Source organism: Scyliorhinus torazame, chromosome 3, assembly GCF_047496885.1.
Source record: "Scyliorhinus torazame isolate Kashiwa2021f chromosome 3, sScyTor2.1, whole genome shotgun sequence".
NCBI lineage: Eukaryota > Metazoa > Chordata > Chondrichthyes > Carcharhiniformes > Scyliorhinidae > Scyliorhinus > Scyliorhinus torazame.
The window spans coordinates 292,470,525-292,492,740 of record NC_092709.1 but is presented as its reverse complement, the minus strand read 5'-3'; the positions used below and the strand labels follow the sequence as shown (position 1 = coordinate 292,492,740).

At 44.8% G+C, this 22,216-nt stretch overlaps 1 protein-coding gene and 1 pseudogene across 1 annotated transcript in view; one reads left to right on the top strand and one right to left on the bottom strand.

Moving 5' to 3' along the window:
- dcc (DCC netrin 1 receptor) overlaps window positions 1-11,413 on the top strand; it is a 1,735,814-nt gene extending 1,724,401 nt beyond the window's left edge. The window contains exons 28-29 of the mRNA XM_072497411.1: window positions 1,228-1,367; window positions 2,099-11,413. Of these exons, the coding sequence (XP_072353512.1) occupies window positions 1,228-1,367; window positions 2,099-2,188 (230 nt within the window). The 3' untranslated portion in view covers window positions 2,189-11,413. The remainder of the gene's footprint in view (window positions 1-1,227; window positions 1,368-2,098) is intronic.
- Window positions 11,414-15,429: 4,016 nt separating this feature from the next.
- Window positions 15,430-21,842, bottom strand: LOC140409426 (alanine--tRNA ligase, cytoplasmic pseudogene; annotated as a pseudogene).
- Window positions 21,843-22,216: the final 374 nt, after the last annotated feature.

Sequence of the window (22,216 nt, the reverse complement as noted above, 5' to 3'; positions counted from 1 at the left end):
GGCATCTCCGAATCATGGTGCGGGTCTGCACAATGGCTTGGTGCCTGCTTTCTGGGGTTTGCTCGGAGGGAGCGGTTTAAGAGCTGCTCCCCCTCATTAGTGGGCAGCTGCCAGGCAGTGGGCAAACCAGCTGGCAGGACAGCCATTTCTGCCGTGAAGCCCATGGGGGATCATTACTAGCCTTAATTAATGCTAGATACCGGTCGCGGTCTCGCCAGGTCGGATGTCAGGAAGCATCCGGCAAATCGCGCTCGCTATCATACGTAGTCCTTTTCCCGTTAGATCGTGCCAGAAGTATAAAGGCAATCTATTTTAAATTGCAACTTGAATGTATTCTCTGTTGGAGTTTGCCAAAAATGAAAAAAGTTCTATTGTTTTGTGAAGATTTGGCATTGGGGTCAGCAGTAAATATGAAAAAGGCTGGTGGGAAACTTTATGGTATCTGGGCAGATGGAAATATTGTGTATTCTTACTATGGCAATCTTAATCAAATGTGCCAACTTTCATATCTGTTTGTGGGCTGAGAGGGTTGGCAATTAACCCTGTCCACCCAGTTTGAGTTGAAAAGGTTGTGCACCCACTCTGACATCTTTGGCAGCTGATCATTTGTGATTTTAACCTGCTCGCCAGAGCCCTTTATAACATGTGCATGGGGGTCCTGATGGCATAATAGGGTCCAGACTACAATTTGAATTTGGCGGCCTCCAGGGGAAGCGGCAAGGTGCGTCTGAGCCCCACAGGTAAAACTCAAGCCTCTTCTACCATGAACTCTTATCAACCTTCCAATGTGAGGGCCCAGTGAGGCAGTCTCTGAAGCCATTCCCATCATTGATCTGCTCTCATCGGGTGGCCTTTGGACCATGCCTGTTTCCACAGCAGGAGGGCAAGTTAAAGCACTGGTGCAGTTTCCAAGCCCAGATCCTTTCAAAACTCTATTAAGCCTAAATACCATCTTTTGTCATGCATGCATGAATGCTCTGGGTTAGGGAGGGCTGGTGGTGTGGCAAACAGGGCAAATACTCCGCAATCCACCTCGTGTAGTGGTAACCCCACATCACCTGGTTTGTATGCTCCGCTGGTCCATCGCTTGCACATGCTTCAAGTTTCTATTTATTCTACAAATTCTATTTTGCAAGAATGGAATTGTTTTGTAAAAATGCATTGCCCAGCTGGCAATCAAGAGTTACATGTCCTTTAACTTTGCTATTTTGTGGATTCTGATCACAGGTTCTAATCTCACGCTGAGTCATGGTAAGACAGCCTCACTGGGACTGGCTGGAAAAGCGAGATCTCCGCTGCTTCCTGTTTCTGTCCCAACAGCCCCAGAGGTCACAGAAGAGAGCCACAGGACAGAGGACCAATCTAATGTAAGGTCAATAGAATTAGTTACACTTTAAAAGCAAAATCGCTGATACTGGAAGAACTGTTGTATCATATGTTGCCAGTATTTGTCCTTCAGTAAGATTACAATTGGTATCAATGAAGTCAGCATACTGTCAGCAGGGTATGAAATTCTCTGCTGTTGTTTTATTCATAGAATACAATGGAATCAAATTTAGCAATAGCAGGCAAGCAGGAAAGCGATATGTGGTAACTGAAGGTAGGAACTTGTTTGACCGACAAGACTACAAATTTAGAGCTTATTTTTGTTCAATCAGAGTTTAAAATACTGCCACATTTCAAATATATATATTTTGTAGCAGTAAATATGGCCAATAGCAAGTTTATCTGAGATTGGCCCCGGGTTAGGTCTCAGGTTGGGCCAAATCACAATCTCCATACATGGGCTCCTTCCCTATGGTTGATGCCACCCTGTCAACCTACCATTGTTCAGAACTCCACATGTTCAACATTTTATACAAACAAAATCATAGAAGTACCTGAAAATGTGATTTTTGAAAGATCAAATTAGTGCAGATCCTATTCTCATCTTGAATTCCGAACTGAGAGTGTTAAGTCAGTCGCAAGGCGTATTAAACTGTATTCAGAATAGCTCAGAGAGTTTTTTGAGAGATCCTTTAGTCATGCTGTTTTGTCTTTTCCATACTTCATATTGTCTGCACAGTGTAAAACATGGCTGTCATGTTTCCTCATTCAGGTATATGAGCAAGATGACTTGAGTGAGCAAATGGCCAGTCTGGAGGGCCTAATGAAGCAGCTGAATGCCATCACAGGCTCGGCATTCTAAACATCACCTGACAAATCAACCAGGAGCCAGGCAGCATGCCAGTATTTATGTACTGACCTTGGGGCATGTAGTGTGCCCTCTCTTCAACAACTTTCAGTTCAAACAAGGAAATTCCTCAAAGGACATTGTTCTGTTGACAACTGTTCCATAGCTCATTTGTATATACTCATTGTCTTAAGACTAACACATTGGAATTTTGTTAAAGACTAGTTGAGCATTTCATTTGCAACTAGGCAGCACTTCCAGAGAAGTTTCCAACTTTGGACAGGAATGGGAAGGGGGGGGAAAAAAAATCACAATTACAAAAATTATAGTAAAATAGAATGGGTCAGCATGCTCCGTCAGCGACATTTTGGGAAAATACTTCTTCCACAACTCAGCCCATATAATACATGTAAAATAGAGTCTGTGAACACACTCCATCGGTGACCCAGTTTGGCTTGTGCTGGGTAAGGCTGTGGTTCTTAGACAAGAAAAGTCTCCAGAAATACTGGATGCCACGCACAACAGAAAAAGAGCAGGCAATTTAATACTGGCACATAAATATTGATTATTAAAAAAGAACATAGGCTGTGTCAGGGGGCACGAGTATAAGGCAATATTTTAAATAATTCACGGTTGTTTGTCAGTTTACATTTAACAAAGTCGTTCAGTGATCAGAGTGCAAGCCTTAGACAGCATCATTAAAATCACACTCCAGGCCATAAAGGATCAAACCTTCTGTTCAGCTTTGGCGTGTGCTCATCCCTGAAGAACATGTTCGTGGCCCTGTTTAAAATGAAACCATCATGGATGCTTTATTGATCTTTGAAGGAGCCAATTGTTTTTCTTTTACCCATTTGATAAGAGCAAAAGTAATTAAAGCTAAAGGTGCAGGTGTTACTAGCTGCTGGAGCACCTTATGTCACATTATCTTTATGGGGACAAAATTCCCATATTCTAATTCTTGATGTTGTTGGATATATGGCAATGATGGATTCATTATTTAATCATGGATTCTTTGACAATTATTTACACTTACTACATAAATGTAGCAGTGAAGGTTTTGGCATTTTTTAGAGTAGCCCAATTGCATTATATTGTGTGTCGACATTCCAAGCATTGAAGGTTGTAGATTTATGGTGACAATTCTTCGCCAAGAATCACGGCAGATTCATGGTATAGCCTATTGTGTTATTGCCGGCCGTTGCAGTTTCTCTCAAATGTTGCTGTTTTATTTTGCTTGCTTTTGATACGCACAAAAGAACAGCAACACACACACTGTAGAACCTGGTAGTCTATATGTCTGGATCTATCATCTAGAAATAAATAAGTCCCTCAGACGGTATGTAATGCTGTCTTGTTGTCTAATCAACCAAATAACCCATCCCACACTATCAAACCCACATATCCATGACCACAATCTCATAATCCGAAAGCAATAAAGAACCAAGAAAGATGTCTGGGACCATTAGATTCTACTTTGACAAATGTCAGAGCTCCTGATAGTTTTGAATTCATTAATATAACATGTTAGAAGGTAGAAATTCAATTGTGTTTTCCCAGTTTTGGGCACCAATTGGCATTTTTCACATAAATATCATGGTGGATTATCCTGCTCCAGAAGTGCACACATATTGTGACTGTTGCATACTGATTAAGGCTCTCCAAAGGCATCCCTGACCACTTGAAATGAATGGTAAGCACACCTGGATAAGGAAACTTTTGGTAAATTGATGGTTGGGAACATTTGATTTGATTATTCTTAAACCCACATGGTGAAAATACTCCAGGAATCAGGCTGAAGTAATGATATTTTAAAGGCATTCCCATTTCCAGTAAATCTATGGACAGTCATTGTTAGGTAGCTTGGCATTCCTGAAACAACTTCCCAGCTGCTATAGTGGAGGTTGGGAAGTAGTTGTATTAAATAGTTGTTGGAGCTGACTTTCGACTGCAGCTACTTCACTGGCAGCAGGCGGACGGGGAAAGATGGGGAAGGTTGTTGGATTTTCCATTAAAGCCGTCACATCAGGGGTATGGCAAAGCAGCAGGAGACATGGTAGCACAAGCCTGGCGAGGGCATGAAGAAGCGAGAAAAAAGAAAGCTAACAGGTGTTTTGCAACAGGCTGCCTCACCTCAACCTGCTTCAGCAGGCAGGCAATCACTCACTTGCAACACATATTGTTGCAAGAATTGGAGCCAACTACCATGGCAGACGCAGTACTTCCTGTGGCTCTGAGCTTCTATATCAACTACTCATTAAAAAATATATATTTTATGTGACATGGGTGTCGCTGGGGTGGGACAGCATTTGTTGCCCATTCCAAACCCCTTTAGCTGAGTAGCTGCTGGGCCATTTCAGAGGGCAGTTAATAGTCAACCACTTTGCTCTTTGCCTGGAGTCACATGTAGACTAGATCAGGTAAGGGTGGCATGTTAGTGAACAAGATGGGTTTTTACAACAATCGATGATAGTTTTATGGTCACCATTTCTGAGATTAGCTTTTAATTCCATATTTTTATTAATTGAATTTAAATTCCACCATCTGCTGTGGTGGGATTAGCCTGGACCTTTGCATTACTAGCCCATTGACATTACCACCATGCCACCATCTCCCCACAGCCCTCCTATTGTAACAGGTGACATGAGCAATATCAGTTTGTTTTTCTGTCCTTGTGGTCTTCAGTCAAATGATTTATATCCGCTTTGAAGGGAACAACACCTTCCCAAGGCAGGCTGCTGATCTGGAGGAGAGAGCGGTCAGGTTGCACCACAGGCTTTCCTCAGGTGCAAGGCCTGACTGACTACCAGACACATTTTATGACTGGAAGGGGTTCCACTTGTGGCCATAGGTGAACAATGTAGCTCTGTACCCAGTTTCCAGGCAGGGGTCATGATGCCTTCAACAGTCCTGAACCAATGGTTTCCAGGCTGGTTCTTTGGAGACAGGGATCTCCCCTCTACACCTGGTTCATGATTCCTGTCAGGAACATGGGCACAATTGCAGGTACCAATGCAATGGAACCCACAAGAATGTTAATTGAACAATCCTAGACACCTTCAAGAAAGCATATATGGACTAAACCAAAGGAGTACCATGGCTATAGCCCTGAATTAATGTCCCAATTTGTAGTGGTTGTGCATTCCAAACAACTGTACTATAATGTTTCCTGGGCTCGCCTCCTGTGCACTAGTGCTCAGTGAGTCTTCCAGTGCAGACATCTCTATCTTCTTCTTCTAAGTACATGAAATGGCAATCTCTGAGTTGGTTCTTGCTGAGGTGAAGCCAAGTGGCAGTGTCATTACGAAAGTAGCTTTCTTCCAGTGCTTCAGCTCCTGGGCATTCTACATATGCTTCACTTGAAATGGAAGAGAGTCCCAAGGATTATCATTTGGTGTCAAAGATGAGCACAGACAGATGAGTGGCTGCTGAAAGCAGTTGGATTTTGTCAGGAACAATGAGTCACAGTAAGTCTTTAGTGAGAAAGGAAAAAGTGTAAACCAGCCTCGAGTCCTGCAGTGCTTGTCCTCACCATTCGCCACGCTGCAGATGCAACCCATGCTCACGGACTCCATGACCTCCTCCATGTTATGCAGAGTTCTTTATTGCAGGTTCTTCCTCTTTCTGCCATTGTCTCTGCCTTGCTATTGCTCATGAGCTTGCCCTCTGAGAAAGAAGGCAAAATGTTAATGGCAGCATAATGAGATGCTCTGGGAATGCACATGTCCGGATGAATCGTGTTGCCAGTGTGCAAAATATGTGGAGTTAAGTGTACTGCATTGATTGGAGGAGAATGTCTGATAATCAGGGACGAGAAGGGTTCAGTGTGCTGGCACTTTAATGCTGCAGATTCATAGTGTAGGACGAATAGTGTATAGGAGTGAGGAATTTTAAGGCAGCACCCTGGCCAGGTGATGAATTATGTTTCTGCATTTTGGGTATGTCAGGGTGATGTAAGTGATACTTTTGTCTCCAATCCATTCTGCCACATATACCATCTGGTACCTTCTGCTTCTTGACGTTTCTCCGTGACATGTTAGAAGATTGTCTGCAACCAAAGTGCATCTCTCCTTTTAAATGTTCAGTGTGGTGCCTGACAATCACATCTACAAGTAAGCAAGCTGTTATTGAACAGTGCAGCTAATACTGGCTGCCCATCTATATATTGCTAATCAGGGGCCCCTGACCAGTTTTATTTCCTCGTTCCAATCACATGAAGAACCATGTGCTGCCTGCAAAATGCCAATCCTGTCGAAGACTTGCCCAAATATCTACGCCTGTGGGTTTGTTTAAAATCTGAATCCTTATGGACGAATAGCCATAATATAATTTGCCTCTTGCTTCATTATTCTTGGATATTTAGGAAGTGTGTGGCTTGATGACATACATCATTAGTAAACAATCTTCAAGCTCTCACTGGTAGAGCCCTGTGGTGTAAAGTTATACCGAGAGCGCATTTGAACCACGGAGGTTTAGATCAATAACTTTCTTATCTTGTTAATATAGCTAGCCGCAAGCAATTTTTTTTACAAACGTTATAAAAGGGTCCTGCAAACTCTAAGGCAAGGTTGCAACAAATACATTTTCACAATCATTTTCGATGTTTCCTGTTAACTTTCCCTACTGTTGAAATAAACATTGACAAGTTGTCCAAAATATTTTATGGGGACGATGTTCAGCTAGAAGAAAAAAACATAATGTCCCTGAAGACCAGCAGGCCAGGAATGAATAATGGAAATGAGAGAGTGGCTGAATATTGTGGTGTTTTGGGGTTAAGGGAGTGTTATATCAAGCTTATGCCAAACATTGAGCAAGCAGGATATGGTCCAGCATTGGGTAATTACAGGGAGAAAATAGAAGATTTAGATTTTCTGATCTACCTGATTTGTTTACTTTTTGTTGTTTCTTTATGTCCTGACATTAATCAGTGCCACCTGGCACGGGGCTGTAATGAGGGGTTTTAATTTGCTCAGATGCAGGGCCACAAAGCACTCAGGATCATTAAGCGGAACAATTGCAAAATGAAGACGTTACTTGAGCAGGAGCCAGTGAAGGTCAGCGAGCACAGAGGTGATAGATGAAATGAACTTGGTGTGAGTTAAGGCATGGGCAGCAGATTTTTGGATCACCTCAAGTTTACAAAGGGGAGAAAGTGGGAGAATAGCCAGGAGGACTTTGGAGTCATCAAGTCTAGAAGTAACAAAAGCATGAAGGAGGGGCAGGATTCTCCCGCAATTGGTGGGATGGCCCGGCGCCAAGAACGTTGCGAACCACTCCGGCGTCGGGCCAACCGGAAGTTGGGGAATCCTCTGCACTTCCGGGGGCTAAGCCGGCGGCGGAGGGGTTGGCGCCGCGCCAACCGGCACCGAAGGGCCAGCGCGGGTTGGCGCATGCGCAGAACCACCGGATTGGTTCCGCGCATGCGCAGACTGGCCGACGTGTTTTCTGCGCATGTGCAGGGGGGTTCTTCTCCGCGCAGGCCATGGCGGAGCCATACAGAGGTCGGCGCGGAAGGAAGGACTGCCCCCACGGTACAGGCCCACCCGCAGATCGGTGGGCCCCGATCGCGGGCCAAGCCACCGTGGGGGACCCCCCCCCCCAGGACCGGATCGCCCCGTGCCCCCCTGAGGACTTCAGCAGCCGGCATACAAGCCAGGTCCCATCGTGATGGACCATGTCCATTTCACACCGGTGGGACTGGCCAGGAAACGACGGCCGCTCAGCCCATCGGGGCCCGGAGAATTGCCAGGGGGGCCGCTGCCATCGGCCCCCGACCGGAGCGGCGTAAACCCCGCCCCCACCCAAAAACCGCGCTGGAGAATATGGTAGCTGGCGTCGGAGCGGCGGGGCGGGATTCACGCCGCCTTCCAGGGATTCTCTGACCCGGTGGGGGGTGGGAGAATCCCGCATGAGGGTTTCAGCATTAGATGAGCTGAGAAGAGGAAGACGAGGCATAATTATGGAGGTGGAAATAGTTGGTCTTAATAATGGCATGAATATGTGGTCAGAAGCTCATCCCGCGGTTAAATATGATACCAAGGTTGCGAATAGTCTGGTTTAGCCTGAGACTGTTGCCAGGAAGAGGAATGGAGTCAGTAGCTGGGAAACAGAGCTTGGACCAGTGACCAAAGTCAATTTACGTCTTTCGAATATTTAATTGGAGGAAAGTTCTGGTCCTCTAGTACTGGATGTCAGCAAGCAGTGTGATAATTTAGCAATGTGGTGATGAGGTAGAACTGCGTGGTATTGTCACATATGTGACAACTAACACAGTGCTTTTGGATGTCATTGCTGAGAGGCAGCATATGGATGATAATTAAAAGGGTATCAAGGATGATGCCAGGGGCACACCAGACGCAACAGTGTGGGAGCAGGAAGAGAAGCTGTTTCAAATGCTATCATGGCTATAATAAATTAGATAAGAATGGAACCAGGTGAGAGCCGTTTCAGCCACAAACAATGGAGAAGGATGGTGTTATAAACCAGGTCAAAGACTGCACTCAGGTCAAAATTGTCATGGAGAGAAAATTTACCTTCGTCACCATTCACATAGGATGTAATTTGTGACTTTGAGAAGAGCCGTTTCAGTATTGTGGTCGGGCAGATTGGAGGGATTCAAACACGATGTTCCAAGAAAGGTAGACATGGATTTGGAGGCAACAACATGTTGAGATGTTTGAAGTGGACAGGGAGGTTGGAGTTAGGGCAGTAGTTTGCAAGGAAGCTGGAACGAGGGACATGTTTCGGTTTTTGAGAAGCGGAGAGTGGGACAGCACCTGACAAGAGAGAGTTATTTCCAATATTGGCTAACATAGAGACCTGGAGGGAGGTTAGACAGTCAGCTGATTAGTGGGACTAGAGTCTCTTGAACAAGGTGTGCTCTGAGAAGGCATGAGAGGGGATAGGAGAGAAACTGGAGAAATATGCAAGTCGAGGGGAGGGAGTTTTAAAGGAAATTTGGCCAGGTGAGCTTTTGGAAGAGAGAGAGTTGCCAGAGGCATCTATTTTGATGGTCTTGATCTCAGTGACGAAAAAGCCCATGAGTTCCTTGCACTTATTGTTGGAGAGTGAAGGTGAAGGAAACAGGGGAGAAAAGTTTAGGAAGACAGTTTGGAGTAGAGAAAAGAAGCTGGGGGGCTATCTTTGCATCACATGGTGATCTGGAATAGTGAGCAGTTTTAGCAGACAACTGAATATGCTTAACAGAGTGCACCCAGAATCTGGCAGTAAATGACTAAGCCAGTTGTCCACCATATCCTGCATCCCTTGGACTTAAGAGAATAGAGTTGAGCACCATGCCAAGGAAAACTGTCAAGGTGACAGAGGTTAATGGTTGTATTGGGGCTTAGGGCATCAAAGATGAGTTGAAATGAGCTGAGATTAAGGGATGCAGTTGGGAGAACCTGAGGACGTTTTGGATCTTATCCGTTCTATGCTGGAAAAGTAATTGCTTAACACTTACATGGGGTGCTAAAGGTATTCCTTTCTGCAGAATTATCATTTTGCTTCTCGAGAAGCACAGTATATTCCTAGCACACACCAATTCCCAGGTCATTTCAATAAAAAGGACACATTTGCTTGACAATAATAAGGTCTGTCACATGCCCATTCTCATTGCTATAATCTTAATTTTTTACATCTGCAATCTAATGGCCACTGTTAATTGTTGCCTTTCGGAATCTGGCTCTAAATGTTTTATTTTGAGGGGAATAATTAGCTGGCCGGTAAACTTGCAATACTGGCACGAGTAACATTAATGCGGTCTACATGAAGGGTTAGCGCTCTCCCACAACACGCCTTCCTTTTCACTGAATGTACAAAATTATTGACCTTGATCCGTTGGGAGTTAATTACACCTGACTGCAGATTCAGTCAAAATTCTCTGTCTGTTCTACTGGAGAACATAGGGAAGTGCATGCTACATTTTAGGCAGCAAGACTAGTTCCTGTATAATTTAATCATTACTGTGCCACAACTGGCCTACTAATTCCTTCTTCCTGGGGTCATTGAAATTCTGCCCATCGTTCAATAGCCCCGTTCCGATTGATAACAAAGATTAAGATCATTGTTCTATGAAATAACAGCCAATCTTCAGATTTTTTGCCATCCATTTAATCCTAAAGTAGTCACCCCAGTGGCAACTTCTATTGTGTGGGGGGGGGGGGGGGGGGGGCTCCACACCCCCTCCACCCAATAATGGGAGCTTTTCAAGCAACCCACATGGATTTACTTGTCATGCTTCCCACATGGCGCGCCTCCTACCCACTGCTGAGCTAATACCGATGGCAATAATACCAGTGGAATGAGGCAAGTGGGTATTAATTTTCCACTTAACTGGTGGCAGGGTCAGAAGGCCACCCATTGGCTTTCCTGCCAGACTTAATCAAGGTGGAGGTGGGGAAGTGGCAGGGTCCACACCCGCCACCCTCCTGTCTGATTAAATGCCCCCTGACACCAAACCCGCCGGGGAGGGGCGGACATTAAATCCCACCCAAATGGCAGACGTAAAGTAATAATAACATTTCTCAATGACTGAAGTTATCTCATGTTATGGCAACTGTTGTAAAATATATCGTTAACACCATTTTGTAAATTAACTTCAGCCTTATGCTTTCAATAAATCATGTAAAGACAGGGGAACATTAATTTTAGCCCTGGTCAGCTGAGTGACACCCCTAAATGGAAATGAGTCTGGGAAACACATTCATTTTGGTTTTAGTACTGAGTTTATCAGCTTGTGCATTCAGCAGTGCAATAAATTTTAATACCTTGCGCTTAACTCACTAGTTGCTAAATTAACATGTACTGTTTCTCTTCTGTCTTATTTATATTCGTCTCCTAGATTATCCTTAAATTTATCTATCTGTTCAAGTTATCTAGTTTCCTAGATTTCATTCCTACACTACTTTTGATGCCAAGGTTGATATCTGGATGGGCACGACTTCGGAGGGGCACAATATATTTCACAATAAAAATAGTGATGCTGGGTTATTTGAATCGTTGAGTCATTTTATAATTAATTTATTTTCTACTCATCAGACATGGGCCTGTACAGGATAGACAGAGAGGGAACGCCTGCCTGTAGTGATTTTATCTGCCCATACTTTCATTATATCTAACAGATTAGTTGCTAAATTAACACTGTTTTTTAAAATTCTGTCTCTTTTACATGCGCTGCTAGTTCATCCTGTAATGTTTTAGATAGAAAAAAATAAATTGCACCTTTCAAAGGTAAAACCACCCATTTTGTGCTCCATGATATCATTTCTGTTGACTCTTGAAATTTGTTTCCTTATATTTTTTTCAATTAGAATTTTTTTTAAAGGGTCCTGCAAACTGAAGGGCAAGGTTGCAACAATTACATTTTCACAATCATTTCCGTTGACTCTTGAAATTTGTTTCCTTTTATTTTTAAATTTATGTCAGATATTTATTTTATAAAAGGTACTAGTGTTGTCGTGTAAATGGTTATGTGGCCAAAAAATAATCCAGAGGCCAAGAACAATAACCTGTAGAACACAAATTGAAGTTGTGGCAATTTAGAATAGATTTTATTTTTTATTGAAGATCTGAAAATCTCATTTATTCATTCATGAAATGTGGATATGGCTGGCAAGGTAAGTATTTACAGTCTTTCCTTAGCTGCCCTTGAGAAGGTCAGCCATTTTAGAGGACAGTTAAGATATATCCCACTGCTGTGAATACAGGAACAACATAGGACATAGGAAATAGGAGCAGGGGTAGGCCATTCAGCCCCTCAAGCTTCAGCCACCTTTCAATGATCTTCAACCTCAATGCCATTTTCCTGCACTGTCCCTGTATCCCTTGATATCTTTAATATCTTGAAATCTATTGATCTCTGTCTTGATTTTACTCAATGACAGCTCCTCTACAGCTCTCTGGATGGAGAATTCCAAAGGCTTGCCACCCTCTTTAGTGAAGAAATTTCTCCTCACCTCAGTCTTAAATGATCCACCTCTTATTCTGAGACTGTCCACTGGTTCACGATCCGTCAACCAGTGGAAACATCCTTCATGCATCGATCTTGTTGAACCTTGTTAGAATCTCGTATGCTTCAATAAGATCACCTCTCATTCTTCTAAACTCCAGAGAATAGAGGCAGAGTTGCCTCATTCTCTCCTCCCAGGGAGCAGTGTGCTGAACATTTGTAGCCCTCCCTCTATTTCAAATGCATCCTTCCTCAAGTAAGGAGACAAAAACTGTACACGATGGGCATGATCCAATGGCCATGCTGCACCCAAAAAGCAGCTCGCCGCAGAGCAGCAGCATGGTTGATAAAAGTGGGAGACACAACTTCCAAAATATACCAGGCTCGCAATGCCTCACACGATCTCTGCAAGACATTGCGATGTAAATCCCACCAATTATAGACAGGAACATTTTTTCGCAAATCTGCATATTACAGCGAGACAGCTAGTCCCACTCTAATATGCAAATTCCCAAGATACCTGAGGTTTTGTGATTCATCCCCTTCACTTTGGAGACCTCGGGCGATTGCTATTCAGCACTGGTCCCCACAAATGGGGGTGTCCCAGGGCATCGGAGGTCCCCAGCTGTATACCCTTTGGGCAGGGTAGTGCCCTGGTACTGCTGGTGCCACCTGGACATCCTGGTACTGACCAGGTGGCACTGTCATGGGGCTCTTCCAGAGTGCCAGGTTGGCACTGCCAAGATGCCAAACCGGCATTTGTTTGCATGTGTGCGATCGGGCCAAGGGTGTCCTGCGTGGGTGTTGGGGGAGGGTGCTGGGGGGCCTGGACCATCCCATAGTGCGTTCAGGCTGGGGGGCCGAGGGTCGCTTTGGGGGCCTCGGTGATCAGGACGCCGTTTAAAAATGGCATCCCGATCTCTTGCTACACTGGGGAGTTCTGGCGAGTGAGTTCCCCACTGAACAAAACGGGGCTATTTTCGCCCTCGGCCGCACATTCCCCGCTGAGGCCCCTTAAACAATGTGAGTCGCGTTGAATAACCACATGTTTCTTGGCACTGCAAGTGCATGGGACTTTGTTCCCAATGAGTTGAATTGCACCCAATACTCCCGGTGTGGTATCACTAAGGCTCTATACAATTACAGCAATACTTCTTTACTCCTGCACTCAAATCCTCTTTCAATAAAGGCCTACTCACCATCTGCCTTTCTAATTGGTTGCTGCAATCAATTCAGTGACTTATGAACAAGGACATCCAGGACCCTTTGGACATCACCACTTGCCAATCACTCCCCTTTTAAGAAAAACTCTGTATTTCTGTTCTTTGGAGCAAAATGGATAATTTCATATTTTCCACATTATATTCCATCTGCATTATTCTTATCCAGTCACTGAACCTGTCTAAATCCCCTCAAAGCCTCTTTGCATCCACCTCACAACTGACATTTCTACCTAGTTTTGTGTCATCGGCAAACTTGGAAATGTACATTTGGTTCCCATATCCAAATAATTGATATGAATTGTGAAAAGGTGCGACCCAAGCACTTAGCTTTGAGGTATCCCACCAGTAACAGCCTGCCAACCTGAGAATGACATATGAATTCTACTCTGTGTTCTGTCTGTTAACCAATGCTCCATCAATACCAGCATATCACCCCCAATGCTCTGTGCTCTAATTTTGCTTAACACCTTCTGAAAATCTAAATACACCACATCCACTGGTTTCCCCCTTCCCTTTCTGCTAATTACATCCTCAAAAAATTCCAGCAGCTTTTCTAAACAAAATTTCCCTTACATAAGTTTGTGTTGACTCTGCCCAATCTTACCATAAGTTTCCAAGTGTCTAATTATCAAATAAATTCGAGCATTTTCCCTACTTCCGGTGTCAGGCTACAGATCTGTAGTCCCCCATTTTCTCTCTAGTTCCTTTCTTAAAGAGTGGGGTTACATTTGCTACCTTCTAATCTGCAGGAACCATTCCAGAATCTACACAATTTGGAAAATGACCACCAACACATCCACTATCTCCATGCCACCTCTTTCAACACTCTGGGATGTAGATCACCGGGTCCAGGGAATTCATCAACTTTCAGTCTTATTAATTTCTCCACTGCTATTTTTTTTACTAATACTAATTTCTTTCAGTTCTTCATTCTCGCTACTCCCTTGGTTCTCCAGTATTCCTGGAATTTTTTTTATATCTTCCTCTGTGAAGGCAGACACAAAGGGATTTTCTGTCCCATCTCGCCAGCAGGCTCTTCGAAGACGATCCCCCTCGGCCACAGATTCCCCGGCGGCAGGATAGGCGAGCAAGCTAAACGCGGTAGACATCGGCAGCACCGGAAGTTCCCATCGGCAGCCAATGGTGAGCCACCTCCACGTCCGGAATCTCCGCTGCGTGGGGTGGTGGGGGGGGGGGGGGGTAGAAATTTGTTTAGTTTCTCTGACATTTTCTTATTCCCCATTATACCGGGCAGCACGGTAGCCTTGTGGATAGCACAATTGCTTCACAGCTCCAGGGTCCCAGGTTCGATTCCGGCTTGGGTCACTGTCTGTGCGGAGTCTGCACATCCTCTCCGTGTGTGCGTGGGTTTCCTCCGGGTGCTCCGGTTTCCTCCCACAGTCCAAAGATGTGCGGGTTAGGTGGATTGGTCATGATAAATTGACCTTAGTGTCCAAAATTGCCCTGAGTGTTGGGTGGGGTTACTGGGTTATGGGGATAGGGTGGAGGTGCTGAACTTGGGTAGGGTGCTCTTTCCAAGAGCCGGTGCAGGCTCGATGGGCCGAATGGCCTCCTTCTGCACTGTAAATTCTATGATTCTATGATTATAAAGTCCATGTGGAGGCTCAAGTGAGATTATAATATCCAATTCATATCATACAGGTTTAATTATTATAGCCTCTTGGAGAATGCTAATATATGACTAGATAATGAGGTAGCATTTCTCTATCCGGTTTTACGATAAGCTTATGGATGCAAATTTCTTTTCATGAATTAGTACCATTTGAAAACACAAATTTTCTCACGATCTGTTCCTTTCCTTTGGATTTTATTAAGCACAGACTAACTGCAGGCATTGTCACAGATACAATCGTTAACATAGATGTTCAATGACTTTGTTATTGACTTATCAGGACAGACATTTATGATCTTGATTTCAGCAGACTGCATTGCTATCAGACATCTGAGCACAACCACCTCAGCATTGGCAATGCTGACCCCTGCAACAGAGGAGCACCCATTCCCTGCAGGATGGTCTCTCAAGTGATGCTTAATTGCACATTTTTAAGTTAGTTTTTGAGGTGTCATATTTTAAGCTCAGCAAACTTAGTTGCCAGCTTTGTGTTTTGTTGAGGCTATTGATGTCTCTCCCCATAGTTTGGGCAGATATGTCCTTTCCTCCCCCTCTTCCACCCAGCAGATCCAGGATGTGGTTGACCCAATCACTGGCTTTCAGGCCCCTGTTTATCACTTCCTGGGACATTTAGCAAAAGCATGCGATTGTTTCCATCTCGCTGCCCACAGTGAACAGCATTGCTGCTGTCTCAGGGCAGTATGTCTTAAGCAGCTTTAGAGCTTCATTCAGCAACTTGGCTGGTGTCCCTGCCTTCACTGACAAGGCCACCAGATGTTGGTTTGGATTAGTATCTATGAACTGCTCAGTCTTCTCCCATATCATCTTCTGCAAGTCAGATTTACTGGCTCTGTCTAGATCATCCATACTCTTCTTTAATGACTTCAGCTTGCCCCTCTGTTTGTCTTTCTGGTACTGGGGAATGACTACAGCATTAATCATCTCTGTGAGATCTGCAATCTCTTTCTGGATCTCTTTGTTGGGAGATGTCTGACCTTAGACCTTTGATTCGCGTGCAGCAAGAGGATTCTGCAGAATGTCAGCCTTTCTTAGTGCCTTTTAAAACTCAGATCCTTGTTATAGAATCATACAACCTCTACAGTGCAGAAGGAGGCCATTTGGCCCATCAAGTCTGCACCGACCATAGGGGCAGCACGGTGGCACAATGGTTAGCATTGCTGTCTCACGGCATTGAGGACCCGGGTCCGATCCCAGCCCCGGGTCACTGTCCTTGTGGAGTTTGCGCATTCTCCCCGTGTCTGCGTGCGTCTCACCCCCACCCCCACAACCCAAAAAGATGTGCAGGTTTAGTGAATTGGCCATGCTAAATTGCCCCTTAATTGGGAAAAAAAATAATTGGGTACTCTAAATTTATTTTTTAAAAGTCTGCACCAACTCTGTGAAAGAGCACCCTACCTTGCCCCCCCCCCCCCCCCCCCCCCCCGCCCTATCCCTATTAACCTTAAACCCCATCTAACCTTTGGACACTACGGGGCCAATCCACCTATGGACTGTGGGAGGAAACCGGAGTACCCGGAAGAAACCACACAGACAGGGTGAGAACTTCCAACTTCTACAGAGACAGTCACCCGAGCGCGGAATTGAACCCGGGACTCTGGCGCTGCAAGACAGCAGTGCTAACCACTGTGCCACATTGCTGCCCATGTCTGCCACCCAATGCTATAGGACCATTGAAAAATTACAGCACAGAAAGAGGCCATTCGTCCCATCTTGTCCATGCCAGCCCGATGACATCCAGGTGCCCTTTCTAATCCCACCTTCCTATAGCCCTGTAGCTCACAGCACTTAAGGTGCAGGTCCAGGTACTTTTTAAAACAGTTTGGAGTCTCTGCCTCCATCACCAACTCAGGCAGCGAATTCCAGACTCCCACCAGCCTCTGTTTAAAAAAGTTCTCCCTCATGTCCTCTCTACACCTTCTGCTTCTTATCTTGAATCTTATGTCCCCTGGTTCAAGAATTCTCCGCCAAGGGAAAGAATTTGATCTTTTCCACTCTTTCTCTTCCGCTCATAATTTTGTACACTTCGATTAAGTCACCCCTCAGCCTTCTTTGATGCAAGGAAAATAACCCCAAACTATCCAGTCTCTCCTCGTAGCTACATGACCTTGGTGATAACATTTTCTGATACAATCACAAAAGGACCAGCATGGCAAGTATTCTGCATGTGTGTTCGACCGCAGAATCCACCACGGTGACAGAATTCACTGATTCAGACAGGTCAGTCAGCATAGTCCCCACTGAACAGAGATGAGTAGTGGTTAGCACAATGGCTTCACAGTGCCAGGGTCCCAGTTTCGATATCCGGCTTGGGTCACTGTCTCTGCGGAGTCTTCACGTCCTTCCCGTGTCTGGGTGGGTTTCTTCCAGGTGCTCCGGTTTCCTCCCACATATCCCAAAAGATGTGCTATCAGGTAATTTGGACATTCTGAATTCTCCCTCAGTGTACCCAAACAGGCGCCGGAATTTGGCGACTAGGGGCTTTTCACAGTAAGTTCATTGCAGTGTTAATGGAAGCCTACTTGTGACAATAAAGATCATTATTATAATCTCTAATAATAATATCAAGAAAAGATGCCCATGAAGCTATCGGACTGTCATAAAAACCCAAGCAGTTTACTAATGTTGTTTCAGGAAGGTGTTATCCAACCTGGATCACACGTGATGCCAGTCCCACACCAATGATTTTTAAGTAGCTTCTGAAGATGCCCAGCATGGTTTAATAGAAGGCCCATCGCCCCTTTCTCAAGGGCAGCCAGGGATTAGCAATACATGCCATATTTGCCAGTGACACATCCTGAGAATGAACAAATAAAGAAAAAAATCTAATTTAGTTTTACAAAGGTACAATGGCTTAGTGGCGAAGCTAACTGAGGACCAATTTGAGGGGTCAAACCCACTGTGACAAGCTGCGGGAATTATGGCAATAAATCTGGAAAAATGTGAGGTAGCATAAGAAAAATAAATGACCTAGACAGCTGCTGACTTGTTTTAACACTGGACGGTTCGTCTTGGTCAGCAATAGGGAAAGCTCCAGCAACCTGACTCCAGTTCCACAATGGCTGGGTGATAGTTCATACCCTCCGAAATGGCCTGGTAAGCGTTTCAGTTGTAACACGACAAAAGGCACCACTGTGGGAGCACACCAATAGGTAGGTCAGAAGGCAGGTAGGATGCAGATGGTGCTGACGGTGGCATATTTATTGCCTGTCCCTGAGAACCAAATTTCTTTAAAGAACCATTCAAACTACTGCATTAAACTGCTGATCTTGTCGTGAAAACATGAAGAAGTATAATTTTCACAGATGCCGGCAGAAAGTAAATCAAAGCGCTAATGTATTACCATCATAAGCAGCCATATAAATGAACATGTTTGAAAAGTTGCCCAGTTATTAACACTGCAAATAATTGGTAATTAAAAATGGAAAGCTGTCGACAGCATGAGATGCTGAACAAACAACATTCGATTCAAGATTGCTCCCTTATGTCTGTAATAACTTTAATAATTATTCATTATTACCTCCCCACTTAGTTTAATTAATTGAACTAAACAGCATCGAGTCGTTTTCTGAACTCATTAAGGTAACTGGTGATAAAATAGCATAACAAGAGCAAGAAAATAATTTTACTTGGAGATTTCAATTTATTACAGAGGAAAAACAATTGAAAACAGAAAAGCAGAAACAAAATAACTTGCTTCATTTAATTTAACGCCGTCTTGGCTAAGACTCTCCCCCCCCATGCTATCACCCCACCTCCGTCCCCACCCCACCCCAAACACTGTTCCCCCTCTTCCACAATAACAATCTTAAATGAGGAAGAGGAGATTATTTACATTTTCAAAAAACAAATATGGCAACCGACTATTTGTAAGAATGATATTCTCTAAGTAATTTTCAATGAACTGTTTTTCTCTCTTTCCACGTCATTCACAAGTGTGTTGGCCCCACAAAGCCTGGCAGCATTGTATCAAGACTAATTAGTTATAAATAGTACAAAACCAAGCCACTAGACTGCGAATAGGTTTCTCCCAAGACCCCACCAGCGTATTTCGTGGCAGGCACCATGGTAGAACATGGTGGGAGGGCCAGAAATTGGTTTCACGCCAACTTAAACTTACAGCAGGATCTCCCGCTGGTGCCTGCCATGGTGGGTCGGAAAACCCGTCAGAGGACACATGAACCTCATTGGCATCCCGCTTGTGGAATGCAGATGAAGGCCCAACCATACACACCCGATTCACCGCAATGTCAGCGGGAAAACACGCCGGCGTGGAACATGTTTTTACAACGTGGCGTGCAGATGTCGGGACTCATCTGAGCAATGCCTGTGGCTGGCTCTAGAGATTACAGCGGCGATCGCCTGCAATCCAGGATCCTGGAACATCAGTGGGTCAGGGGAGCATCTGCAGGTGTTCTGGAGGGGGTCCAACTTCCCATCTCAGAATGTTCCTGGAGATCCATCATCATTCTCAGGAGATCCATCTCCTGGTCTTAGACTGCTACTGGAGATCCATCTTCATTTTCGGGATAAACTGATCTACCTTCTTGCTTCAATAATGGGTCAGTGATTTGGGGTGCTTTTTCTATGTGGCACCCAGACATGATAATTAATCAGGTCCGTTTGGCGTGTTTTCCCACTGGTTACCGCAGCTGGAAACGCTCCACGTTCCTGCACCCGCCATTGCATATAGTCATTAAATGGGAAAATTCCAGTGTTTTTTGATGCCACTTGTCAAATGACCAACCCACTGTTGGTTAAAAACTGCTTGGAGTTTGACAATGGCATCAATTAAGTTGGTCCAAGTTGAAGTTTCATAGAATGCCTACAGTGCAGAAGGAGGCCATTCAACCCATCGAGTCTGCACCTACCCTCCGAAACAGCACCTACCAATGTCCACTCCCCCATCCAGCCCGCCCTCTCCCCATCAACTAATCTGCACATCCCTGGACACTAAGAGACAATTTATCATGGCCAATCCACCTATCCTGCACATCTTTGGACTGTGGGAGGAAACGGGAGCAACCGTAGGAAACCCACACAGACACAGGGAGAAAGTGCAAACTCCAGACAGACAGTCACCCATGGCTGGAATTGAACCCCGTCCCTGGCGCTGTGAGACAGCAGTACTAACTATTGAAATACAGAATTCTGTTCATTGTTTATATCTACTTGAACCTTTCTTTTAATCTTTAATTAATAGAATTGAATTGAATTTGTCTTTTATTTTTAGGTGGCTGACCTCTCCCATTAATTATATTAATATGAAACAATCACTAGAAAGACAGTAAGATCTGAAACACCCAGCATGATGAGTCCCCTATAACCCAAATAAATATATTTGTTCCCCACCCAGCTTCCTCTGATTAACTCAGTAAAGTGTAGAAGAACAGGGGCGAGATTCTCCACCGGTGTGACTCTCCATTTTTGCTGGCGCCTGGTGGTTTCCCGACAGCGTGGGGCTGCCCCACAATGGGAAACCCCATTGACCGGCCGGCGTAACAGGTCGGGGCAGAAATGTAGCGCAGCAGGGCGGAGAACCGAGCCCCTGATTCAAACTGAGAAAAGCATATTTAGTTCTGATGACTTTGTGGTGGAGGGAGTTGGTGCAGCGTGGTACCTTTATTAATGAACAAATGCATGTGAAGGGTCAAGGCCCAGAGTGTAGTGCAGGACAAGGTTATGATGTTGATGTCTCTTGAAGGTCACTGAGCATTTGATTGACTCAGCTTTGCTCTATTTCTGTGACAGTTAATTGCGTCCTTGATGGTAACTTGAACCATTTGAATAATAGTATTGGTCAATGATCATTTGAAAGTGATCTAGCAGAAAACCTGCGCTTTTCAGTCATTTAAATCTTTTCATTTTCCTGATGTGCAAGTTTAAGCCAATAAAATACGTCACCGACTGACCAGAGAAACATTTCTTACATGGCTACTGTTTTGATTATTATCGGAACAATAATTAATTGCAGTCAACTCATGCCATATAATTCTGCCTAGGCCAACTTGCAACATGTGGAATTATATTGCTAATGGGAATTCTTGATCTGGGATTTGTACTTGGCCATTCCACAGGAATGGGGGTAAGGCAACAAATCGATTATCACCTAGAAGATTAACTGGTGAACAATGGTAACAGAAGCTTTGAGGGGAGGGGAGAACCAAGATGGTGCAATGCACAAATTGAAGGGAATGAGGGAGGTGCAGAGTGAGCTTGGGAGCAATAAAGACTTGACAAAAAAAACACTTAATAAAACCACATGCCGCATTAGACAGTGTTTCCTGAGAGACTCTATAATTGTACTAAAATGCCTTGCAAGGCAATAGGGTTAAACTGCAAGTATTCAGAATGCAAAACTCATGAGTGAACAGTGGGTCAAAATCAGAACTACTGCTCTAATTCCAATGGAAGTGCCCAGAAAGAGCCTCCTCCTCGGCCAAAATCCTGAAACATTGGCAATGCAGGGCTTCAGCAGAAGCTGTAAACTGGTGGATCCTTTTCCCATCCTTTTCAAGGACACTGAGTTCAAAGAAACTGCACCAAATAACTGGAATCACCATATCCCTGGTCATACAAGGACCTGGATTATCTTTAGCAATGATATGCCAGGTGATAGCATGTGCACTAGGCCACAGAAAGGTGCTAGTGAATCTAAGGACGCGATTAACACGCAAAAACCAGAGTCTGCTTTGGACGGGTATAGAGGGTCTTTCTCGGCTGTCACAGAGTATGACCCTGCTATCAAACGGGACTCTGATTTTTTTCTGGCCTTGGTCGAGAACACCCCACCGAGGGAACACTTACCTCATTTTCTGCACTAACAAGCAAGAGATCGGCCGCCATTTTTGAACTGCCCCCGATTTTGCGACCCATTTGAACACCACACTGTGGCCTCTGGACTCCCTACTGCCCCAGCGTACCTTCTAGAGGGTCCTCGTGCACCCCCTCAACCCAACTTTTAAGGGTAGAGCACCCTCGGGCCCAATGCCTTTTACAGGCGACCTGGTACCTGGGCACCTTGGTACTGCCAGCCTGGCACTCTGGAACTGCCCCTCTCTGCCGGGCAGTGCCACCTGGGAGCCAAGTTGGCAGTACCATCATGCTAAGCTGGCAGTGCCAAGGTGTCCAGGTGGCAACAAGATATCAGGGTACCACCCTCCCCAAGCCCAATCACCCGGGTGCCTCTGATGGCCTGGGAGGCCCCCCCCCCCCGGGTG